This window comes from Thermobia domestica, chromosome 3 (assembly GCF_964235325.1).
Source record: "Thermobia domestica chromosome 3, izTheDome1.hap1.1, whole genome shotgun sequence".
Classification (NCBI taxonomy): Eukaryota; Metazoa; Arthropoda; class Insecta; order Zygentoma; family Lepismatidae; genus Thermobia; species Thermobia domestica.
This window is the reverse complement of record NC_137456.1, coordinates 251613372-251633314: the sequence shown is the minus strand read 5'-3', so window position 1 is coordinate 251633314 and position 19943 is coordinate 251613372. Positions and strand designations below refer to the sequence as shown.

Below are 19943 nucleotides of genomic sequence, written 5' to 3'. Positions count from 1 at the left end.
AATTGTGTTTAATTCTCACAGTTTTAAGTATGTCTTCTCAGGGCAAAAATAATAGTTTGAAACGAAACATTACAATGCATAAGAGACGTAATACAAGCACCACAACAATGCATACTTCCAACTGCTGTTACAAGACTCTTACGATCCACACTGAGCAAGGGAAGTCACCACTGATTTCTGAGCGTGCACTGCCGAAATCACTCGACCCATATTCACATAAGTTCGAGCTAGTCTTTGGAATAGATTAGACAACAGACTTCAATATAAATGCTATATCCATGAACTATGGTTATCCTACTATTGAAAAACGGCAATTGTCAATTTATTGATTATTTTACGAAACACATTTTGTCCTAGATCATCGAAATATCAGACTGTGCGACAACATGTGAAGTGCTTCCACTGGACAACCTAGTAGACTTCACTAGTAGATCTGATTGAATCAACCTCAGAAAACAGAACCTCTTCCAATTCAGCTATTAGCAGATTAGTTGCCTTCAATTCAACTATTAGACCAGATGGCGATTCAGTCAAAGTCTTGTTTACATGGTCGATTGAATCGAAAACTATGTCAGTTCAAGTGAATCGACCACAAATCACCTAAATGAAAACGCCACTTACTTGCGTACCTGTTGTTGTTGACCAGGATCCAAATACCGTGCATTAGAAGACTATAGAGAAAACTATTACTACAACTACAGCTGACTGGTGGTTTTAAACGGAACACATTGTGTAACGCAACTCTCAGTGGCAGAGCTAAAGTAGACAGGCAATGTTTGAGTAAAACGCAGATTGTAGTTAGTAATACAGTCTTCAATGCCCACATGCGATTGATCTTCAATTACCTGCTTAGAAGCGTCCGTGTAAATTAAAACAGCTTCTCAATGAGGTTGAGTGATATAATCATCTCATGCCGTCATGAAACGTGGAGTGATGTGTATCTAGTGCGACAGTAGTTGCAAATTCAAGTTATGAAATACTTAAAGATGTCAAACAGAATGTTTGATAATAGGGGAGTTTAGATTGATGTAGGCGAAACAGATTCAGGGTAGTTGTCGGTGATAAGATAGGATTTTTGTGATTTAGGAATTATAAGAGATCTAGCAGTTTGCACTGGTTTCAAAATGAAGAGCTTGCCATGTGAAATGCGCAGATTTGATAGAGAGTAATTCCCTTTCTTCAAGAAGTGCTTTACTTGACGTATTTCGAGCCTACCGTAATAGAAAACGAATTCGTGAGCTGACGTCTGTCACACGCTGTTAACAGAGCCTCGCGTTAAAAGTGAAACAGCTAGATTGCCATAAAGAATCCACCAGGATTCCAAACACTGACGAAAAATGTACTTGTGGCCTTATATCCATATCCCATTGTTTTGTAAGTTTAGTGAGAAGATTAAAACTGGTTGAGCTCTGGCAGTAAGGAAAACTAGGTGAGCATTCCAAAGTAAATGATGATTAAGCGTCATGCCGAAGTAATTTTGATTCACTGGAAAGAATTTAGCGTCCTAAAGTACTAACGGAAAAAATACATTCCTCCGTTTTCATGTAAAAGAAAGAAAGAAAAGTATTTATTTTTGCGCCTGTTAGCGGTAAGCCATGGTCTCTACACCAATGATATAAGGTTTCGAGAAGTGTCGAAGTGTATCTCCACATTGAACCACTGTAGGAGTAAAGGTATAAAACAAATAAAGCGACTGGTTAACTCGTACTAGCGTTCGTAGTTCTTGACGGTAAAGAGCTTGAAGACAAACGGACAAATTGCCGAGCCTTGTGGTAATCTTTGGAAGACAGTCGTGGGAGAAGTGTATCAGTGTTCCAACACGTACTGAAACCTGACGTTAAGTCAGTCAGTTATGCATAAAACACAGATATTCTGTAGAGACGTTGAGTGTAGGAAACTCGTGTGTGAAGACATCCAGCAGTACACTGTCATATTACCTTACAATATGGCTGTGAATATCCATTTTCCCGATATTGACAAATGCTCTAGATATCCGTAACCAGCCTGGTAAGAGCATCATGGGTGCTGCAAGCACTGTAAAAGTCTCGAAGGTTGCGAAAAAGATGCGACACTACTCCGGCTACCACATAAGACTTGATATGTAAGGTAGCAGTAGACTTAGCAGGTTAGGGTAGAAGGTGTATAATAAGAAAAGACAAGAATACCTTACTCTGGTGGAAGATAGGGCCCGCGAACTGTTCAATTAAGGCTGGAGAAAAGAACTGACATCTCAAATGTGCGATATAGTAATCAAATTTCTCTGGATAAAGACTAGAGGTGACCAGGTGTAACAGGCCATACCAAACTGCTACGTAAGGCAGCTTCATAGCGAGTGTGAGCGTAGGCTAGATTTTCCCGCTTACCTGCATGACTATGGACACGCACACAGCCATCATTTTACCAGAGACAGAAATGACTCTCATCGCAAAATACCTACATACTTTCCATTCGTCTCGTCACTGCGATCTCTGAGAGACCACCGAAGGCATTCTCAGGGATGAGCAGTGCTTAAAGCGAGCCGGTATGAGTCAGCTATGCATCCGAAAGTTAGAAAATCTGTCGATATGGCATACCGGTAAAAGTAACTTATTTAAAGATTTAAATTGTAATTTGAGTCTTGGAAAAAAAAAAAAAAAAACAGATTTTACACACAAAAATAAGTACGACGTTAGCATTGAGTCAACAAATTTGATTGTACTATCAAAGATTTCGTTGCTGCTGCTTCGAAAGTAAATAACAGTTCCATATCACCCTATTCAATGGCACAATTTCAACATCTGTGCGAACAATTTCAACCCCCTTCCCCTTCAAAAAATTCTAACTACCGCACTGCCCATCTAAAATGTTTAACCTGGATCCAGTCGTGGATTAACAGGACTTTATATATATATATATATCTAATTCAAAATTATTCTCTTCACATTGTTTGGATTTCTGTTTACAATTATAAAAAAATTAGTGTTAACCACGCGACGAGACGAGACCAGAAGAAGCTTTTGAAAATGGAAATGACATTGCGAAGAATCATTAAATACTAGAGACGAGATGAGAGTGCCTACAAAGCCTTGAAAACGAGATGAAAAAGGATATAGGCATATTATATATATATAATCTATTTAAAGGCCGTGTTGGATCACTATGTTATTGTAAATGCGATGTTTAAGTAAACGTACCATCTGTGTTCTCCACATTTAGAACGCCGATATGCTCCAACAAAATCTTAGAAAAGCAAAATCATTTTATAAATATTTCTTTCTGTTAGGCTAATCATAGTGGGGAGTAAAACGTTTACTATATTAGTCCTTAACCCCTCTCTCTCTCTTTCTATAGATTCTTCGCATCAAAAATGGTGCAAAAATGTCAGGAGTAGAGATGCTCTTTAGGGTTCTGTCAAAATTACTGCTCTAAGTGATCATATTTGTTCCATACCGTAACCTCATCTGGTGTTATTTAAAGCACTGGGATGAGCAAGCATAATGGTGCAAGAACGACACGAACTTGTTTCTAACAATCATTTTTTTTAATGTTCGTGCATTTACATGGGACCACACACGATGACTGTACTGCCAGTTGTCATCCTATCAGGGCAACCGGAAGGACCCGTCTATTCAGGTGCTCCTTGGAACTTAGCAGAAAATTTGATAGGCAGCGTGTGCTGTGGAAACGTTCTATCCTCCATTCTGTACACTACCGACGGACTAATGACACATTACGAACCATGCAATTTTTCTCGCACTATTACCAGGCTTGTAGGAGCCTCAAGACATCTACTCTCACGTTTCATTACTTGTAAAATAGAGGTTCACTGGCATCGTCTTGGTAATGCAGACACAGACTCTTGAACAGAACATACAACTATACTCGTCGTGTTGTTCACGACTATACTCATCAAAGTACTGCATCATACACTTCATCGACATTTCAGTATATTTTGCGATAGTCGATGTACTGGGCTCTTCAAAGAGCATCTTACCTTTTGCAGACACACATTCTGTGAAGCAAATTTCGTTCGAGTCGGATGTGTATTCGAGAAATTTACTATTTATTCTCGTTTATGAATCCGTTGTTTTGGAATAGATTTAATAAATTTTGATTCAGCCTCTATTTAAGCAAATCTTCAACTGTATTTAAGTTTCTGAAGGAAGACTTTTTTGTGTGTGGTCATTCACTAAGGACGATCAATGTTTGGGTGACTGACTCTCATCATTAATCTGTTAATATACGGTAACGCCGTGCACTTCCAACAGAGAATAGCTTTCCACCAAACTGTCACCGCATGCGCTTGCCCGTCACTTGCAAATATTGAATGGTATTTCCAAAAGTAATATTTCTCAGTAATTACAAAAGAGAAGTCGAAGTCTTCAAGTCATTGTGTGAATGTTTCACACCAAGATGTTCTTATATCTCTACATAATGAAAACTTGGCGAATAAAACAAAGACAACAGCGCAAAAAATAAACAAATAAATAAAATAAAAAATAAAATAAAGAACAATATTTAATGATTAGTACGTAAAATAATTTTATTTCCAAATTTCAGATTTCAAAATATCTTATTTCTTTTCGAAGCGTATGATAAATATTATATTTAGTACTTAAAAAATATACTTGTAGGACTATATTACATAATAATAACAATTCACAACTATTCATATAAACAAAAGCCTGTATGACCGAAGCTACACATATGAGAAACAATTACGTGTTGCAATTTGAAGAGCAACATTCTATACGATGATCTCAATTTTAAGTTGAAAATCCAACTAAATGTAGGATTTTTTTCTCGATTTTCTCAGACGACCACTATTTTCCTGGGTTCTTTGTACATGTTATACACATACATATATTTCAACGATTTCTTTTCTGACAACAACATTTCCACACATTCTGGTGCGAAATGGCCGGATTCTATCAGACATAGAAGCTTCAATTCCTGTAAAATATTATCTTTTAACAGTAATTGTCGTACAATATCACTTGAAATAGTACTGTCAACAATTAATACTTCTTGTAACTTTGGATTTGATAACAGCAACTCGTAATAATTCACAGGGAATTCGTCTTGTACATCTGTATGCGCCAGATACAAGGTCTTCAAGTTATTCATTGGCGATAAGTCATTCACATTTTCTAACACAAGGCACGAGTTCATTCCCAGCCACTCTATATTTGGGCACAAACTGGCAATTGCGTTGATATCAATGGCTGAAATTACTTCTAAATGCAGAAGTTTTATAATAGGCCCATTTTGCTTTAGAAGAGGCAAAATACAATCATCAAATACATTGTATGCTCCACCAGGATACAGATGTAGCAAAATCAGACTCTCAAGGGCCTTGAGTTTTAATAATGGTAATAGGTTCTCCCGTAACGGTCCATAGTCAAAAATTATCTCTACAATTTTCATAGAAGGACACAGGCATGCAACCGCTCTGATGCAATTTGTTAAATAATTATTCACAAATTCCTCATATTCATCATCACTATACACGTCTAACGACTGTACAAGTTTCCAATTCGCAAGTTCAATGTTCACCAAGGTGTACTGGGGAAGGTTGCTTCCACGCTCCTGACTAATTCTGTGCAGTGCCGCACCAACAAGAGGATGATTCAGAATTTGTAGCTGCGATAAACTGTCCAAAATAACACAAAGATAATTTATTGGAACATCAAGGGTATAAATATCCAGCATTTGAATCCAGTGGTTTTCACTTGAAAGGCATTGGCTGATAAAACCTGTGTTGCATTTGTTGGTTAATAACCTATAAAATAAAATATTATATAATAAAAAAAGAATGAAGTGTTGATAAAATCAATTAAGTCTAAAAAACGAAATTACAAATGTAGATACAGTGCGCTTCGAAAAGTTGCTCCGAAGTGGATGCAAGTACTTGTTATGGTGAGAAAGGTTTTGAACATTAACTTTTCTTTATGTCTATGTTTATGTTATGCAAATGTCCAAAAAAACAGGAACGAACTAAACTAACTTTCAACTCAATAAGGTCATATACCGGACAATAAAGATGGTTCACATTACACTGTAATCAGCAGTTGTGCTCGAAGATCGGTCAGAGTTCTACTGAGTTTTCAGTAATACATGTGCAAGTTACAATGTGGACAATGAAGTAACAATTGTTTTTTTGGTTGAACACGTGTTTTGTGTGAATGACAATTATAGAGAGCATGTAATACACTATTCATTGAATCGCTGAACAGTATTAGGAGCGACCTAAAACTATTAAAGTACCGAGGGATGTTATCACATATAAGGTGCAAATATGCTGATTAAATCTTGCGCATATACTACACTTCATGATTTTTCGCATTTATTATTTTTTTACGTCCCTTCTTGGCTTAAGTCGAGTGATTAGTAAGATGATATAAAACATTTATTTTAAGAAAATGTTCCCAGAAATACTAAAAAAAAATAAAATTATAAGCAAAAAGCAAAGTTAAGATCGATTAACCCTTGTCCGGGCAAGATATTTTTGTAACGTAGACTGCAACTGGGGCCTTACCAACTCTATTAGCCTTACCAACTCGATATGTTTTTGACTTTAACTTCGACTAAAGATAGAAGAATTCAGAATTTTATGTCATCAAAATATTTATGGTTATTGAGAAATTCGGAAAAAAATATATATATATATATGAAGCTACTGGGCCTGGGAGGCCCCGCTTGCCCGGATAAGGGTTAAGGTAAATGCTGACAATTGTCCTTTCGAAAGATTTTACAAATAGCGAAGGGAAAATCACAAATTTTCAATAAAGGAGCTGTGTAAGGGAGCAAATGTTGAATACATAGGTTTAAATCTAGCATTTAGTTGTCTGCCAAACATGTATTAGCTTCTGTAATCAAGAATTCGTAAACAAACATAGAAACAAACAGAAAAAAGCTCTTCTTTTGAGGCTCGAAGCGACGCGCTACGACTGGAAATGCTCAATGTATGGTAACCTTTCAATCAAGTCCCAGTGAGTAAGTGTGTAAAGTGAAAGACTACAAACTTGCAAAGCACTCTGGCACCAGATCGAATCTCATTCCCTTTCCCTTGTTTTTTTTATTTTATTTTTCTTTTAAAATAGTAGGATACCTGTATGATTTCATATTCATACAAATTGAAATAACGCAATAAGAGTAACTTCTGTAAAGTTTTTTTCTTTTTAATCTACGTATCCTATCAGAATCATATTATCGGTAACAGCTCTTGTATACTTGTTCCTCCCACCCCTTTCCTTTTGTTGCACATCAGACATATCTACTTCGAAATCAGAGAAAGTGACATAGGTATGTCGCTGTCTTACTTCCATGAATGAAATAGAAAATATTGCCGTTAGCAAAGCAGTCAATGGAAAGTTATTACAGTTGAACTTTTTGAACTCGTCAGCATGTTAAAAAACATTATCTTTGTGAGGGAGTACTAAGCAAGGAGTGAAAGAGTAAATATATAAGAGAAATAAGTAAATATATAAATTCTGCAAGTTTCAGTGCCTGAAATATGAATTTAAAAAATGAAAATGAAATCTGAGTTTCACGTCCCATGGTTATGCCAGCTTGGCTAAATGAACGGTAACGATGAGAAATGAATGAAATGATGGAATGAAGAAAGTGGGAGGAAATCGGAGAATCCCGAGAAAATCCACGCACACGCTGTTTGTCCACTACAAAGCACACTTGACGCGAGGTGGGATCGAACCAGGGACCCTGTGCACCTGATGTAAACGCTCTATGACTGAGCCACCGCGGCCCCTGAAATATGAATACTTCGGAAAAAAAAAAAATATATAGCATATGTAAGAACCGAAATCATATCTTTCTCAAACAGACCGGAGAGAGAAATACTGATATTAAAATACTACAAAGAAAAGACGTACACAACCTTTCTTTTCTAGCGTGAAAACATATGAAAATATATCGTTAAATTTCTTGGGTTATGGATTATGTATCGGTAGGTATTCTTTCTTTAAATATATTTTTAAAATTCACTCCTATTCACAATATTCCTAACCAAATTGAAATGAAAAATCCTATATGTCTCTTTGTGGCTAAGTGGCTAAAGCACATGGTCCCGGGTTTAATCAGCGCTGGAATCTAATGTATTTTGATTCAGCGTTAAGGTTTAATTATCATGACGAAAAAAAAAAAAAAAAAAAAAACTAGACCAAAACAACCCAGTGAAACAACGAAGTTGTGTTACGAAGAGACATTATCCAATTAGTATTAGTGCGATTGAAATGTTCAACTGACATGTCACTTCTTTCAGAAGTGAAAAATCTGAAAACTATGGGCCTTATGCAGAGTCATTTTGACGTCTGATTAAAGCCATACTACGAGATTGACTAACGGATGGTTATAAAAATTGTATTCGGAATCTCTTATTAGGACGTCGTATTTGACGAAGTTAATCACATGTGACTAATTAATCTAGAGCAGAGGCTAATCCTTTACCCACGGTTTAGCGCGCGACACAACATTTCGGATTTCGTAATTCCTCTATTTTCATTTTTAAAGACTACGCATGCGCTCATCTACTTTTCCGTAGTTGCCACATTCTTTTTTTCAGCAATGCATTGGGGTTGTGTAAGTTAATCATACCCAAATCAACGTTTTAGTTGTACTCAAAGTTGACTCTGAATACCAAAAAAGTGCACCTTCCTTAATAAAGATATAGCATGCCATTAACTAGTCCACGACAAACAAACGAGTAACTCATTCTCTCTGAATACCGCCCTATAATATTATGCTAGTCAATAGTCTCACGCTAAACTTGCACATTTTTGTTATGTTTCAACTAGGGATGGCCAATTCCGGAATTTTTACTTTCCGGAATCCGGAAAGTAAAATCGGAAAATTCCAGAATTCGGGAAAGTTCCGGATTTCAGAAAAATTCCGGATTTCGGAAAAATTCCGGAATTCGGAAACATTCCGGATTTCGGAAAAATTCCGGAATTCAGAAAAATTCCAGAATTCGGAAAAAATCCGGAATTCAGAAAAAATATTATTTTTCTTTTTGTAATCCTAAGAATTTTTGTTCAAATGCAAACGAACAAATTTCCTTTTTGTAATCCTAAGAATGTATGATGCAAGTTAAGCTGAAACATCCTAAAGTATACACTACTCAATCTTCCCATGGTTAATGAGATGTAGTCCAAAAGTACGATGTACTCCTAACAGGGTTGGCAAAAACCATGGTTTTTATTTAAAAAAACCAAAAAAACCGGGTTTTTTGGTTTAAAGTAGGTTTTTTTTAGTTTAAACCAGATTTTTATGGTTTAAATGATTTGCTCTATATATTCATATCATATATGGACAGAAATAAGTTTGTTTCGCCTTGATGTTATTATGCAACAACCGGGTTATGCTGGAAGGGGTCACATAAGCTTAAAGCGGAATAAAAACCGCTTCTCGAGTTACATCCGAGAGAAATTGTCCTCCATTTGAACTCGGAACCAGGAATAATTGGCCACAAATGCGATACGTCTGCCGACTCACTCACGAAGAATACTGATAAAAAAAAAAAAAAATACGTTGTACTGATCTTTACATGCCTCTTAACATAACTGTCAAGAGTCATTTCAGAAAGACAAAAAGATAAACAGTTGCACAAGTGAAACCATTACACAGAATTATATATGAACAATTTCAAAGTACTACGGAGTACAGAAGAACTAATTTAGTTCAAGTTAGTTAACAACGACTTTTATTGGTCCAAATTAAAGAAATACACCGACTTAATCTGCATATCAATAAGAAAAGTGAATAAAGATACGAATTATTTGAGTCCACTTTGGCTCAGACTCATTTATACATAAATAGATACCAAAGATACTTATTTCACTAAATGCCTCTCGTGGGGTCTGTATGCCCCCCCCACACACACACAAAAAGTACGGCATTTTCGATGTATTTTATCAATAGTGAACATTGAAACGAAACAATATTTAGAATTTTTCTTCGATTGCAATTATATAATAATAACAACTACAAAAAAATCACAAAATAAACATTTATAAACTTGTAAAAAAAGTTGCTTTTGTAGTATAATCTTTTTGAGTAATGAATGGGGAATTTAGGTCTGAATATAATACGAATAATATACGGGAGTGAAACATGATAACCCACAAATGTGTGTTCATCAAGATTTTTGAAACACTTACACTTTTACGAACATTTTTTTGTTTTTTGGTTTAAACCAGTTTTTTTTTTTTTTTTTTTTGAAAAAAAACAGCTGGTTTAAACCTTGGTTTAAACCAGCCAACCCTGACTCCTAATATTTAATTTTTGTTTTACTGTGATATTGTCCAGAGGTAAGACATATATCACACTGAGATAAACAACTTGACATAATGAAGATGTTATCATATGTAGTTTTCCAGAAAATCGTGAGAAGCGAATTTTTATGAAGTTAAATATGCGTCGCTTGTTGCCAGTGTGATGCAATTGATAACTTTTATGCTGGAATAGTCTTATTATTATTATTATTATTATTATTATTAATCGTTTATGTACTGTAAAAGAAAAATATGAACCGTTAAGTAGTAGATTTTATCTGTTGTTTTTTGATATCTTCTAACAGTAATAACAAACTGCTTGTAAATACGCAATGATTATCAAGGACAATGGCATATTAATGTAAGGACTACTCTGCAGACTAACAATAAACAATAGTTGCAAAAAAAAAAATGTAACTAACTTGGGCACGTCAGAATTTCGCGAGAATATAGGGACGCATTGAGACTAGCAAAGATCGTGGTGGTGTTATTACTCAAAGGGCCGTACGATGGAGGCATTAACGTTAATGTTAATGGCACTAATGAACACTTACTTGCTCTAACGGTTAACCTCATTTTTGAGATGATTCTTGGAAGTGGGTGTGTTGGCATGCGGTTAGAAGACTTATATCCATTATTTAAAAAGCACACGTTATCTGTGGAGTACTAACGATTTGCGTCACTATCGAACACTAACGTAGCACTAGTGACGTTTAAAGTCGAAATTGGAGTCTGACATAAGTGGCTTGTCAACTTCACGGACATTATATTTTCCTTGAATGCGAGAAATTTGCGCCCTACCACAAAAATAGGAAAAAATGCGCTCGCAATATATTTGCACTGGGATGTTTGCGCCCTACCCCAAGAAGAGGGGAAAATGCGCCGGCTATATATTTGCACTGGGATGCTAGCGCCCTACAATTCAACTTATTTTTGTATTGTGTAAAGTAACTTCCACTCACACTTGAACTAGGCTTGCCTCTCATCGTCTCAGTGAGTTACTCCATCCGTTATAATATTCCGAACAAATGAAAAAAATACCATTTTAGTTCACTAAAGGGCAATCCATACAAATACAATTTTTCATTATACTACAAAATTTACAATAAAAGTATAAATGACTGACATATAATTATTTATTAATATAATCAAAGAGTATAATTTAATCTACAAAAGGCTGTTTGGCTCTACCCAGATATCTCTGTTCACAATCCTTGCGAGTTGTTTGGCTTTTCAGGACACAAAATATAGAAAAGAAAATGTAAAGTGAATGTAAAATCAGTTCAGTAATATTATCAAGAAAACTATGTACAATGTGTTTACTTGCTGGAATTACACTTCAAACACACAATTGCGTTCAGTCGTTCTTTCAGAAAAAATGTTCCGGGGGGCACACTTAGTATTCCGGAGGGGGGTCACTGCTGGTACTATTCTATTTATTATTATATTATAGACGTATTATTTTGGTCTCCTCCGAGGGGGCACTCTGAGAGCTCTGGGGAGGCCAGTGTTCCCCCAAAATCATCTCTCGAAGAAGCAGTGATTGCGTTGATCCGTTGTGTTCTTTTGGCTTATATTGAAGTTTATTCTCCCCTTATATAGCCACAATGAAAATAAATCACAAATGGCATGGTTGTGGGAGGAGGATTGTTTTATGCTGTAATGTCAGCCCCTCCGAGCAAATGCGTAAGCTCCAATAGGTTCTTTAATTTCGCAGGGCTCAAACTTCCCGGTGGAGGTACATCGCAGGCGCAATTTTCCCTGTTCTTGAGGTAGGGCGCAAATTTCCCAGACGCAAAATTCTCGACATCGTTCGAATGACCTCGGAAGACTATATCTTTTTCAATACTTTTTTATATTCTTTTACTCGAGATTTCTTCACAGCTTCTTATTAAAATACTAATATATCCTAATTTTATTGTCCTAACCAATCATTATGGGTATCTTGTCAGTAAAATATTTAGATTGATCGAGCCTCTGGTGTGTAACCACAGTATTTCATATCATCCCCCCATTAGAAATCTTTGCTAAACGAACCAATATATGTTGCCAATAAAATAGTTTAGAATGATTAAGCCCCTGGTAAATAACCACAGTATTTCGTGACAGACCCCCCCCCCCTTCCTATTACCATATTCTAGCTACGTGCTTGACTCAGCTAATTCTCTACATTCTTTACCAAGCACACATTTTCTAAAGCGGAAAATGCTCTCTAAATACCTAAGCTCATTATTTTCAGCAGATGCACAAATTGGGTAACATTCTATCTACATGAATGTTATATATGTCGATTACTGGAAACCGCTTCTCGCTATCTATTACCGTATTTACTATATAATGATTAACGTTAAAAACGGAAATGGTTGATTTGTACCGCTTCCGGTTTGAATATTACATTCATCAGGGAACTCGATTCTTAACTATTGACTCTGTACATCATGGCCAAAATTGATGGTAATCCATCAGATAGTTCTTGAGACTGTTTGTTTCACTGACGGACAGAATGAATATATGGCTATAGAGTTTTGATAAACTAAATTCGTTAATGAGTGATGATGGAGCAATAGGCCTACCACCGAGAAAATTTTCGAACACAAAATTAGCCATCGAAAACCCACATGTCCTGGGTTAGAATACCATAGATGAAAACTACCACTGAGTCATCAATCACCCGCTTATTAGTTTTATTAATTATTATATTAATATAAATTAATGAATGCCTGCTTATGTTAATTATTGAACAATTACATTGTATACTTCGTAAAGTCAAAAATTATAAATTTGTATTTACTGTACATACAGTGGGAGCAGAAAGTGTTCGTACACCTATGCTATTGAAACGAGAATGCCTGCGAAAAAGAAACAGAAAATTTAAGAAGTGTAATAACACACACAATATGAATAATGAAAACTAAGCTTTATGAATATATCAATAAAGAACCACAAAGACAAGTTTAATGGTCAGAAAGTAAATAAATTCCGCAGAAAGTGTATAGAGTAGACGCAAAAAGTGATCGCACACCTGACGTACGAATACGAAACAAAGATACCACAACTGGGGTTCACTAGTATTCACCTGAGTATACACCTCTGTATAGCATGACGAGTAACAGAATGAGTTTAGTTGTGAATAGAAGTGAAAAAACTGCACGGTGGGCTGTCAAAATGGGAAGCAACCGAACAGAAACAAATGAGGAGACAAGAAAAGTAATTATTAAATTGCATAAAAAGGGTAAGTCTTTGAGAAAGATAGCAAACCTTGCAGACAGGCCTCGTTCAACAGTACAAACAATAATTGCGATGTTTCTATCACTGTGCGAAAAAAAAAAAAAAAAGAACTGGAAGACCAAGAGTGTTGAGTGAACAAGATAAACGTTACATTATTAGGGAAAGAAAAAAGGTTCCGAAAAGTAGTGCTGTGCAATTGGCAACGGATCTGGAAACACGCGGTGTTAAAATATCAGCCAGTACAGTGCGGAATATTTGCAGGGTATCATGGTCGGATAGCCAGGAAAATGTTCTGGGTGAACAAGACAAATCATATAAAGAGACTAAAGTTTGAAAAAGAGTATACAGATAAGGGATCAGGCTTCTTTCTGGAATAGGGTCATATTTTCGGACGAAAGTAAATTTAATCTTATAGAGTCCAATGGGAGGCGTATGGTATGGCGCAAGGTGAATACAGAGATGAATCCTCAAAATCTCGTCCCTAAAGTAAGACACATTCTTTACTTCTGTTCATTCGTCAGATTAGGAATCATGTCGAAGCTCGGACATAACCCTTCAGGGGACACAACAGCCAACCTATTTTCCCAACATAAACAGCCAAAGTGAGTCCAATAGACTCACTGTTGATAACATATTATCAAACCTTACATTGTGTTGCAAAGTGTAATTTTGTATAATGTTTAATAATGTTTCATTTTTAAATGTTTCTTACAGAACATGGAAGTATAACAATCACGCATTCCTAACGGTAGTGTATCTATAAAAAGACATCTATTGAGCAACAAATAATTTCCAGACGAATAGAAATTATACGCCATGAGTCCATTGGACTCGATTGGACTCGTTGGTCGTTCAGGGACTAAACTATCTTTCCTAAAGCCAAGCACGCGAGCGTTCTGCTATGATATATGGGTTGCCATATCCTGATATCTTGCAGTTTTAATTACTGTACACAGGACAATCACTCCAAGCCCTAAAGTCCATTTTGGGGACACGTTCAACCAATGGCACACACATAGTTACCTATAAGGTGACGAAATCTACAAGGAAGACATAGCTCCAAGTCACATCTCTTGGACAGAGGTAGCAATTTTGCAATAGGGGCTCGCTCAGACTCATTTTCTTCAATGGATCTCGAGCTCACTAATTTTAATGTAGTTCACGCTTTCTGGAGATTTGCACTTGATAGAGCTTGGACTCGCTACCCCTCAACAACGATCACTAAGGGCTGAGGCTCAGTCCTTAATAGGCTTGCATTCGCTCATGCTCGTACTCACTAATCTCATCACGTCTCGAGCTTGCTCGGACTAGGATTCTGGCTCGATATTCACTTATATGGCTAGTGCGTATGTAGACTCCCTTTTTAATTATTTAGCTCGGGACCGAAATCCGAACTCTTCATTTTGGACAACTGTGCTCTAGGAACTTCAAACGTAGTTTGAGCATCAACAGGAACGTGCACACAACACATCCCCTATGTTCCACCAGATTTGAACAAAATATGGTCCGTTTTGAAAATAAAGAGGTTGCGCTTCCCTCCTCCTTCCAAGGAATTAGATAACGTTTTGCATGAAAAATGATATAAAGTGCCACTAAACACAATCTAAGACTTGTATGCTTCTCTTTCTATGCGTATTTTCGCTGTTTTGGATGCCAAATGTTTGCATGTTTTTTCCTGATGTGATATTGATATGCTCTTTAAACAGAAATTCGTTTCAGGTGTTTTGGAGTAAAAGAGCACAGTTTTATAGTGCATATTTATCTGCATATTTCGGAAGTTAGTGCATGTTTATGTCGTTACTGCATATAAATGTATATTTAAAGGAACGACAATACTGATACTTTTTAACGTCCAACAAATTTCCTTATAAATGGAATTTCAAGTTTCTAATATAAATAGACTCAAAATCTTAAAATGGTTCATTGTTGTCGGTTTAGAATATCTTCCAAGGTCCGAAATAAAACACTGAACTGCTGAACAAGACTATTCCCTACTATTCATAAAAAATACTTTACTTTACTTATTTATTTTTATGAATAGTATAGTCTTGTTCAGCAGTTTAGTGTTTTATTTCTGTTCTTATTTGCAAGACGTGCAGCAATGTTCTGTTGTTACTTCCAAGGTCATGTTAAAGGAGAATAACAAAAGGGTAAGTGATTTATCCTCCCAGCAATGATGCATGAATGTCAGCTATTTGGAAGAAGATATAAATAACAATGTCAAATCACCTACAACCAATGTTTCTTTCAGAAACAATGTTCCGGGGGGAGGCACACTTACGAGTAGTATTCCGGGGGCGCACTGCTGGAACTATTCTATTTATTAATATATTATAGCCTTCTTGTTTTGGTCTCCTCGGGGGGGGGGGGGTCACTGAGAGATCCGGCGGGGCAGTGGCCCCCTAAAAACATGTCTGGAAGAAACTCTGCCTACAACAAAATGTCCACGGCACTCATCCCAGCAGTTAAAGTTGCTAATGTTGTGTGTGTGTGGGGGGGGGGATTTGAAATTGTTTAGTCGTGTGGCAGTATAAGAATACCAAAAGGAAAATCTGGGTCCATTTAGTTGTAGAGCATCATCTTCAAATTAGAATTTTATCTGACTCGGAATTTGGCTAATTTTTGCCCATTTTTGTCCACCCAAGAAAAAAAATTTGTACCATTCAAATTAACAAAGGAGGGCCACTTCGATCACCTGTAGTGCGACATCTTCAAATTCGAGTTGATTTTAGTTTAGCGTCCCTTTCAGCAGCGAGGCTATATGAGACGTAGACCTACTGATTAACGTGGAATCCGAACCACATGAGCTCCCGCCGGGAATCGAACCCGGGTCTCCCACGCCAAAGGCGCGTACGCTAACCATTTAGCCATGGAGGAGCTCTATCTTCAAATTCGAATTTTAACTTGCTCACAATTTTGTAAACCCAAGAAACAAAATTTCTACCATTCAAATAAACGAGAGAGGAACATTTCAAATTTTTGGTTCTTCGATCACCTCATCTTCTAATCTTCTAATTTGTGCGACATCTTCTAATTCGAATTTTAACTAGCTCAGAATTTTGTCCAATTTTTATCCACCCAACAAAGAAATTTGAACCATTTAAAGAAACGAGGGAGGGCCATTTTAAAATTTGTCCACATCGATCACCTTTTGTGCGACATCTTCAAAATTGAATTTTAACTAGCTCAGAATCTTGTCCATTTTTGTCCACCCCAATAAATTGTACCATTCCAATAAACGAGGGAGGGAGAGCCATTTCAAAACTTCGGCCACTTCGATCACCTGTAGCGCGACATCTTCAAGTTCGAATTTTAATTAGCTCAGAAGTGTATCGAATTTTTTAACATTTTTGTACCACGAAGAATAAGTTATGTACTATTGAAATAAACCAGGGACAGTTATTTAAAAATTTGGCCACTTGGATCGCCTGTAGTGAGACATTTTCAAATTCGAATTTCAACTATCTTGGTGGTATAAAAATCTACAAAAAATATGGAGAATTCTAAGCTAATTAGAATTCGAATTTAAAGATATCACACTCCTGGTGATTGAAGTGGCCAAAATTTCGAAATGGCCCTCCTCTGTTAATTTGAATGGTACATTTTTTTTTATGGTACAAAAATGTACGGAAATTGGACAAATTATGAGCTAATTAAAATTCGAATTTGAAGATGTCGCACTACAGATAATCGAAGTGGACAAATTTTGAAATGAGCCTCCCTCGTTTATTTGAATAGTACATTTTTTTTTTCTGGGGTGGACCAAAATGGACAAGAATCGGGTAAAATTCAAAGCTAGTTAAAATTCAAATCTGAAGATGTCGCACTACATGTGATCGAAGTGACCAAATTTTGAAATGTCCCTCCTTTGTTAATTTGAATGGTACAAAATTTTTCTTAGGTAGACAAAAATGGACAAAATTCTGAGCTGGTTAAAATTCAAATTTGAAAATGTCGCACTACAGGTGATCGAAGTGGCCGAAATTTTAAAATGGCTCTCCTTTGTTAACTCGAATGGTACACATTTTTCTCTTGGGTGAAAAAATAGACAAAAATTGGACAAAGATGTCGCACTACAACTAAATGGGCCCGAAAAATCTTTGAAGTTATCTTCTGAAACAATGGAATAAATTGAGGCGTTAACAATTCAAGAAGTAAATATATTATGCAAAGTGTATGCTAAACAAGTAATATTTTCAAAGTAACTAAGCTTGATTTCAGAGGAGGACATTTCTATTTTTTTCGACAGCAAAAGCTCAAACTTCAAAAGCTCTCAATTGTTTGCCCTTCTTATATTTTCATAATAGTTTCAAGCCTAATAAGGAGTTTATACAACTGTGAAACAACCCAGATGTGGCGTTTATATATATATATGAACAACCCTTTGGAAATGAGCTCTAAATTAAAATATTTGCTTTACAAAATCTAAAATTTGTCACAGCACTTACTTTCTGAGATAGGGAGATGAGTTCCCAAATTTTCCTTTGAGGATTTAAGGGAGTATTTAAATATAAGCTAGTGTTGCTTTGATACGCACCTCGGTTTCTCGAAACTCAACTTTGCTACTAAGTCTTCTGTTAGGTTTTCGGTAACTTTACCTTCTTCCCATTCATGCTCCATGTCTCGCTCAAATCACTTTATTTCATTTTAAAATATCAATATTATACATTGTAAATTATTACTGTTTGAAACGGACAATGTTACTCTAGAAGAAAATATTCTAGGATTTACACATAATTGGATACAAAAAGTCATTTCAAGTGGCTTTATTTGCTTTTAAGCAAGAACATAAGGTTTTTGAACACAGTCTTTTAATACAGTAAAAACGGTCAACAGATCCCTTATTAAACGGAAATATTTCACCGTCCCATGAATTTAAAGGTAAAAGGACATAGTTAAATTCTCTTGATTAGGCGGAAACTGTGTTGCGAAGAACGGATGTTAAAATATATATTTTTAATAACGGAAATTGTCAAGTTCCGGAATGTAGCATTTAGAAGATTTTTTGACATTTTGTAAGAGGTTAGGTATATGAACTACGTTGTCTGTAAAGGTCTTAGTTCACTTGTTACCTTACATATTTGACCTTTAGTTCACCACCATGTAAGACCCTAGGTACCGTGCGATTTTTTGAACGAAGTGCAATTTACATAGTAATTTCCAAATACCAATAATTCGTTCTCTAGCTGGTTTAGAGACATGGAACAAGGAGCATAATATACACAACAGTTCAAAAGGGGGCCACCAGTAGAAGGACGAGCGCTGAAAAGGGCATAGCAATTACTTTTTGTCTTAGCCTTTGAAACCTTTTTTTTTTTTTCTTCACTGTAAGTTTTATGTGTATTAATTCGTAGTACAAATAAATATTGTAATTGAATACGGTAGGGCTATGTACAACATTTTATCTCGCTATGTCCATTATATGTATGTACATTACGTAATTTTTTAAAACATATATCTATCTTCATTAACTTAAAAACCTTTAACGGAAATTTTTGCGAGTCCTGTTCAATTTCGCTAGGTAGGTTTTATTATACAGGGTTTTCATAAAGTATGGACGGATTTAATTCGCTTATAATTTACATAAAAATGCTCATATTGAAATCAAATAAAGTGCAAACGGTAGCGGAAGGATTAAATTTTTACCTGTAATCTGCACCAGCTGTTCATTCACCGCCACACCTCCAACTGGGCGTTATTTACGTCCACACATTCGCGTAGGCGGCGCTGGAATCCACTCACAGCGTTCCGCCGTGTTTGATCCAAAATGCCAGCCACAGACGCCCTGATTTTGTCCTTTAAGTTCTCCAAACCACTTGGCTTCTTTGCATAAACTTCCGTTTTCACATGACCCCAAAGCCAGAAGTCGCAGGGGGTAAGGTCGGGTGATCTTGGCGGCCAAGCGGTCGGGCCACCGCGGCCAATCCATCGGTTAGGGAATTTCTCGTCAAGGAACTGTCTCACCTTGATTGCATAGTGAGGGGGTGCCCCTTCCTGTTGGAACACGATGTCGTTCTGGATTCCATGTGCCTCCAGTTCCGGAATGAGGTATTTCTGCAACATATCCAGGTACGAATCTCCATTCACGGTCTCCTCTTCAAAAAAGAACGGTCCAATCAGATGATCATAGGACACAGCGCACCAAACGTTCACTTTAGGGCTATCTCTCTCATGTGTCTCAAATTCCTTTGGGTTTTCCGTGCCCCAAACGCGATAGTTGTGTCGGTTAACCTTCCCGGAGACATGGAAGGTTGCCTCATCTGAGAACATGATGGCTGAAAGGAGAACGTCGCCATGTTCCAACTGCTTGAGCATGGCGTCACAGAAGTTGAACCGGATGTCCAAATCTTCATCATGCAGATCCTGGACTATCTTGATTTTGTAACCTTTGGCCCTGATCGTCTTCTTGGCTATCTTAAACACGGTTGTCTGTGGAATTCCGAGTTC

At 36.6% G+C, this 19943-nt stretch overlaps 1 protein-coding gene across 6 annotated transcripts in view; it reads right to left on the bottom strand.

Moving 5' to 3' along the window:
- LOC145681014 (uncharacterized) overlaps positions 1-19943 on the bottom strand; it is a 172965-nt gene that overhangs the window by 90825 nt on the left and 62197 nt on the right. For 5 of the 6 annotated variants that reach the window (XM_081752292.1, XM_081752290.1, XM_081752293.1 and 2 more), the window contains exon 5: positions 4505-5761. The exons of the other annotated variant lie outside the window; for it this stretch is intronic. In XM_081752292.1, coding sequence (XP_081608418.1) covers positions 4792-5761 — 970 coding nt within the window. In that variant the 3' untranslated portion in view covers positions 4505-4791. Of the gene's footprint in view, positions 1-4504; positions 5762-19943 lie in introns of those variants that run through there. 6 annotated transcript variants of the gene reach the window in all.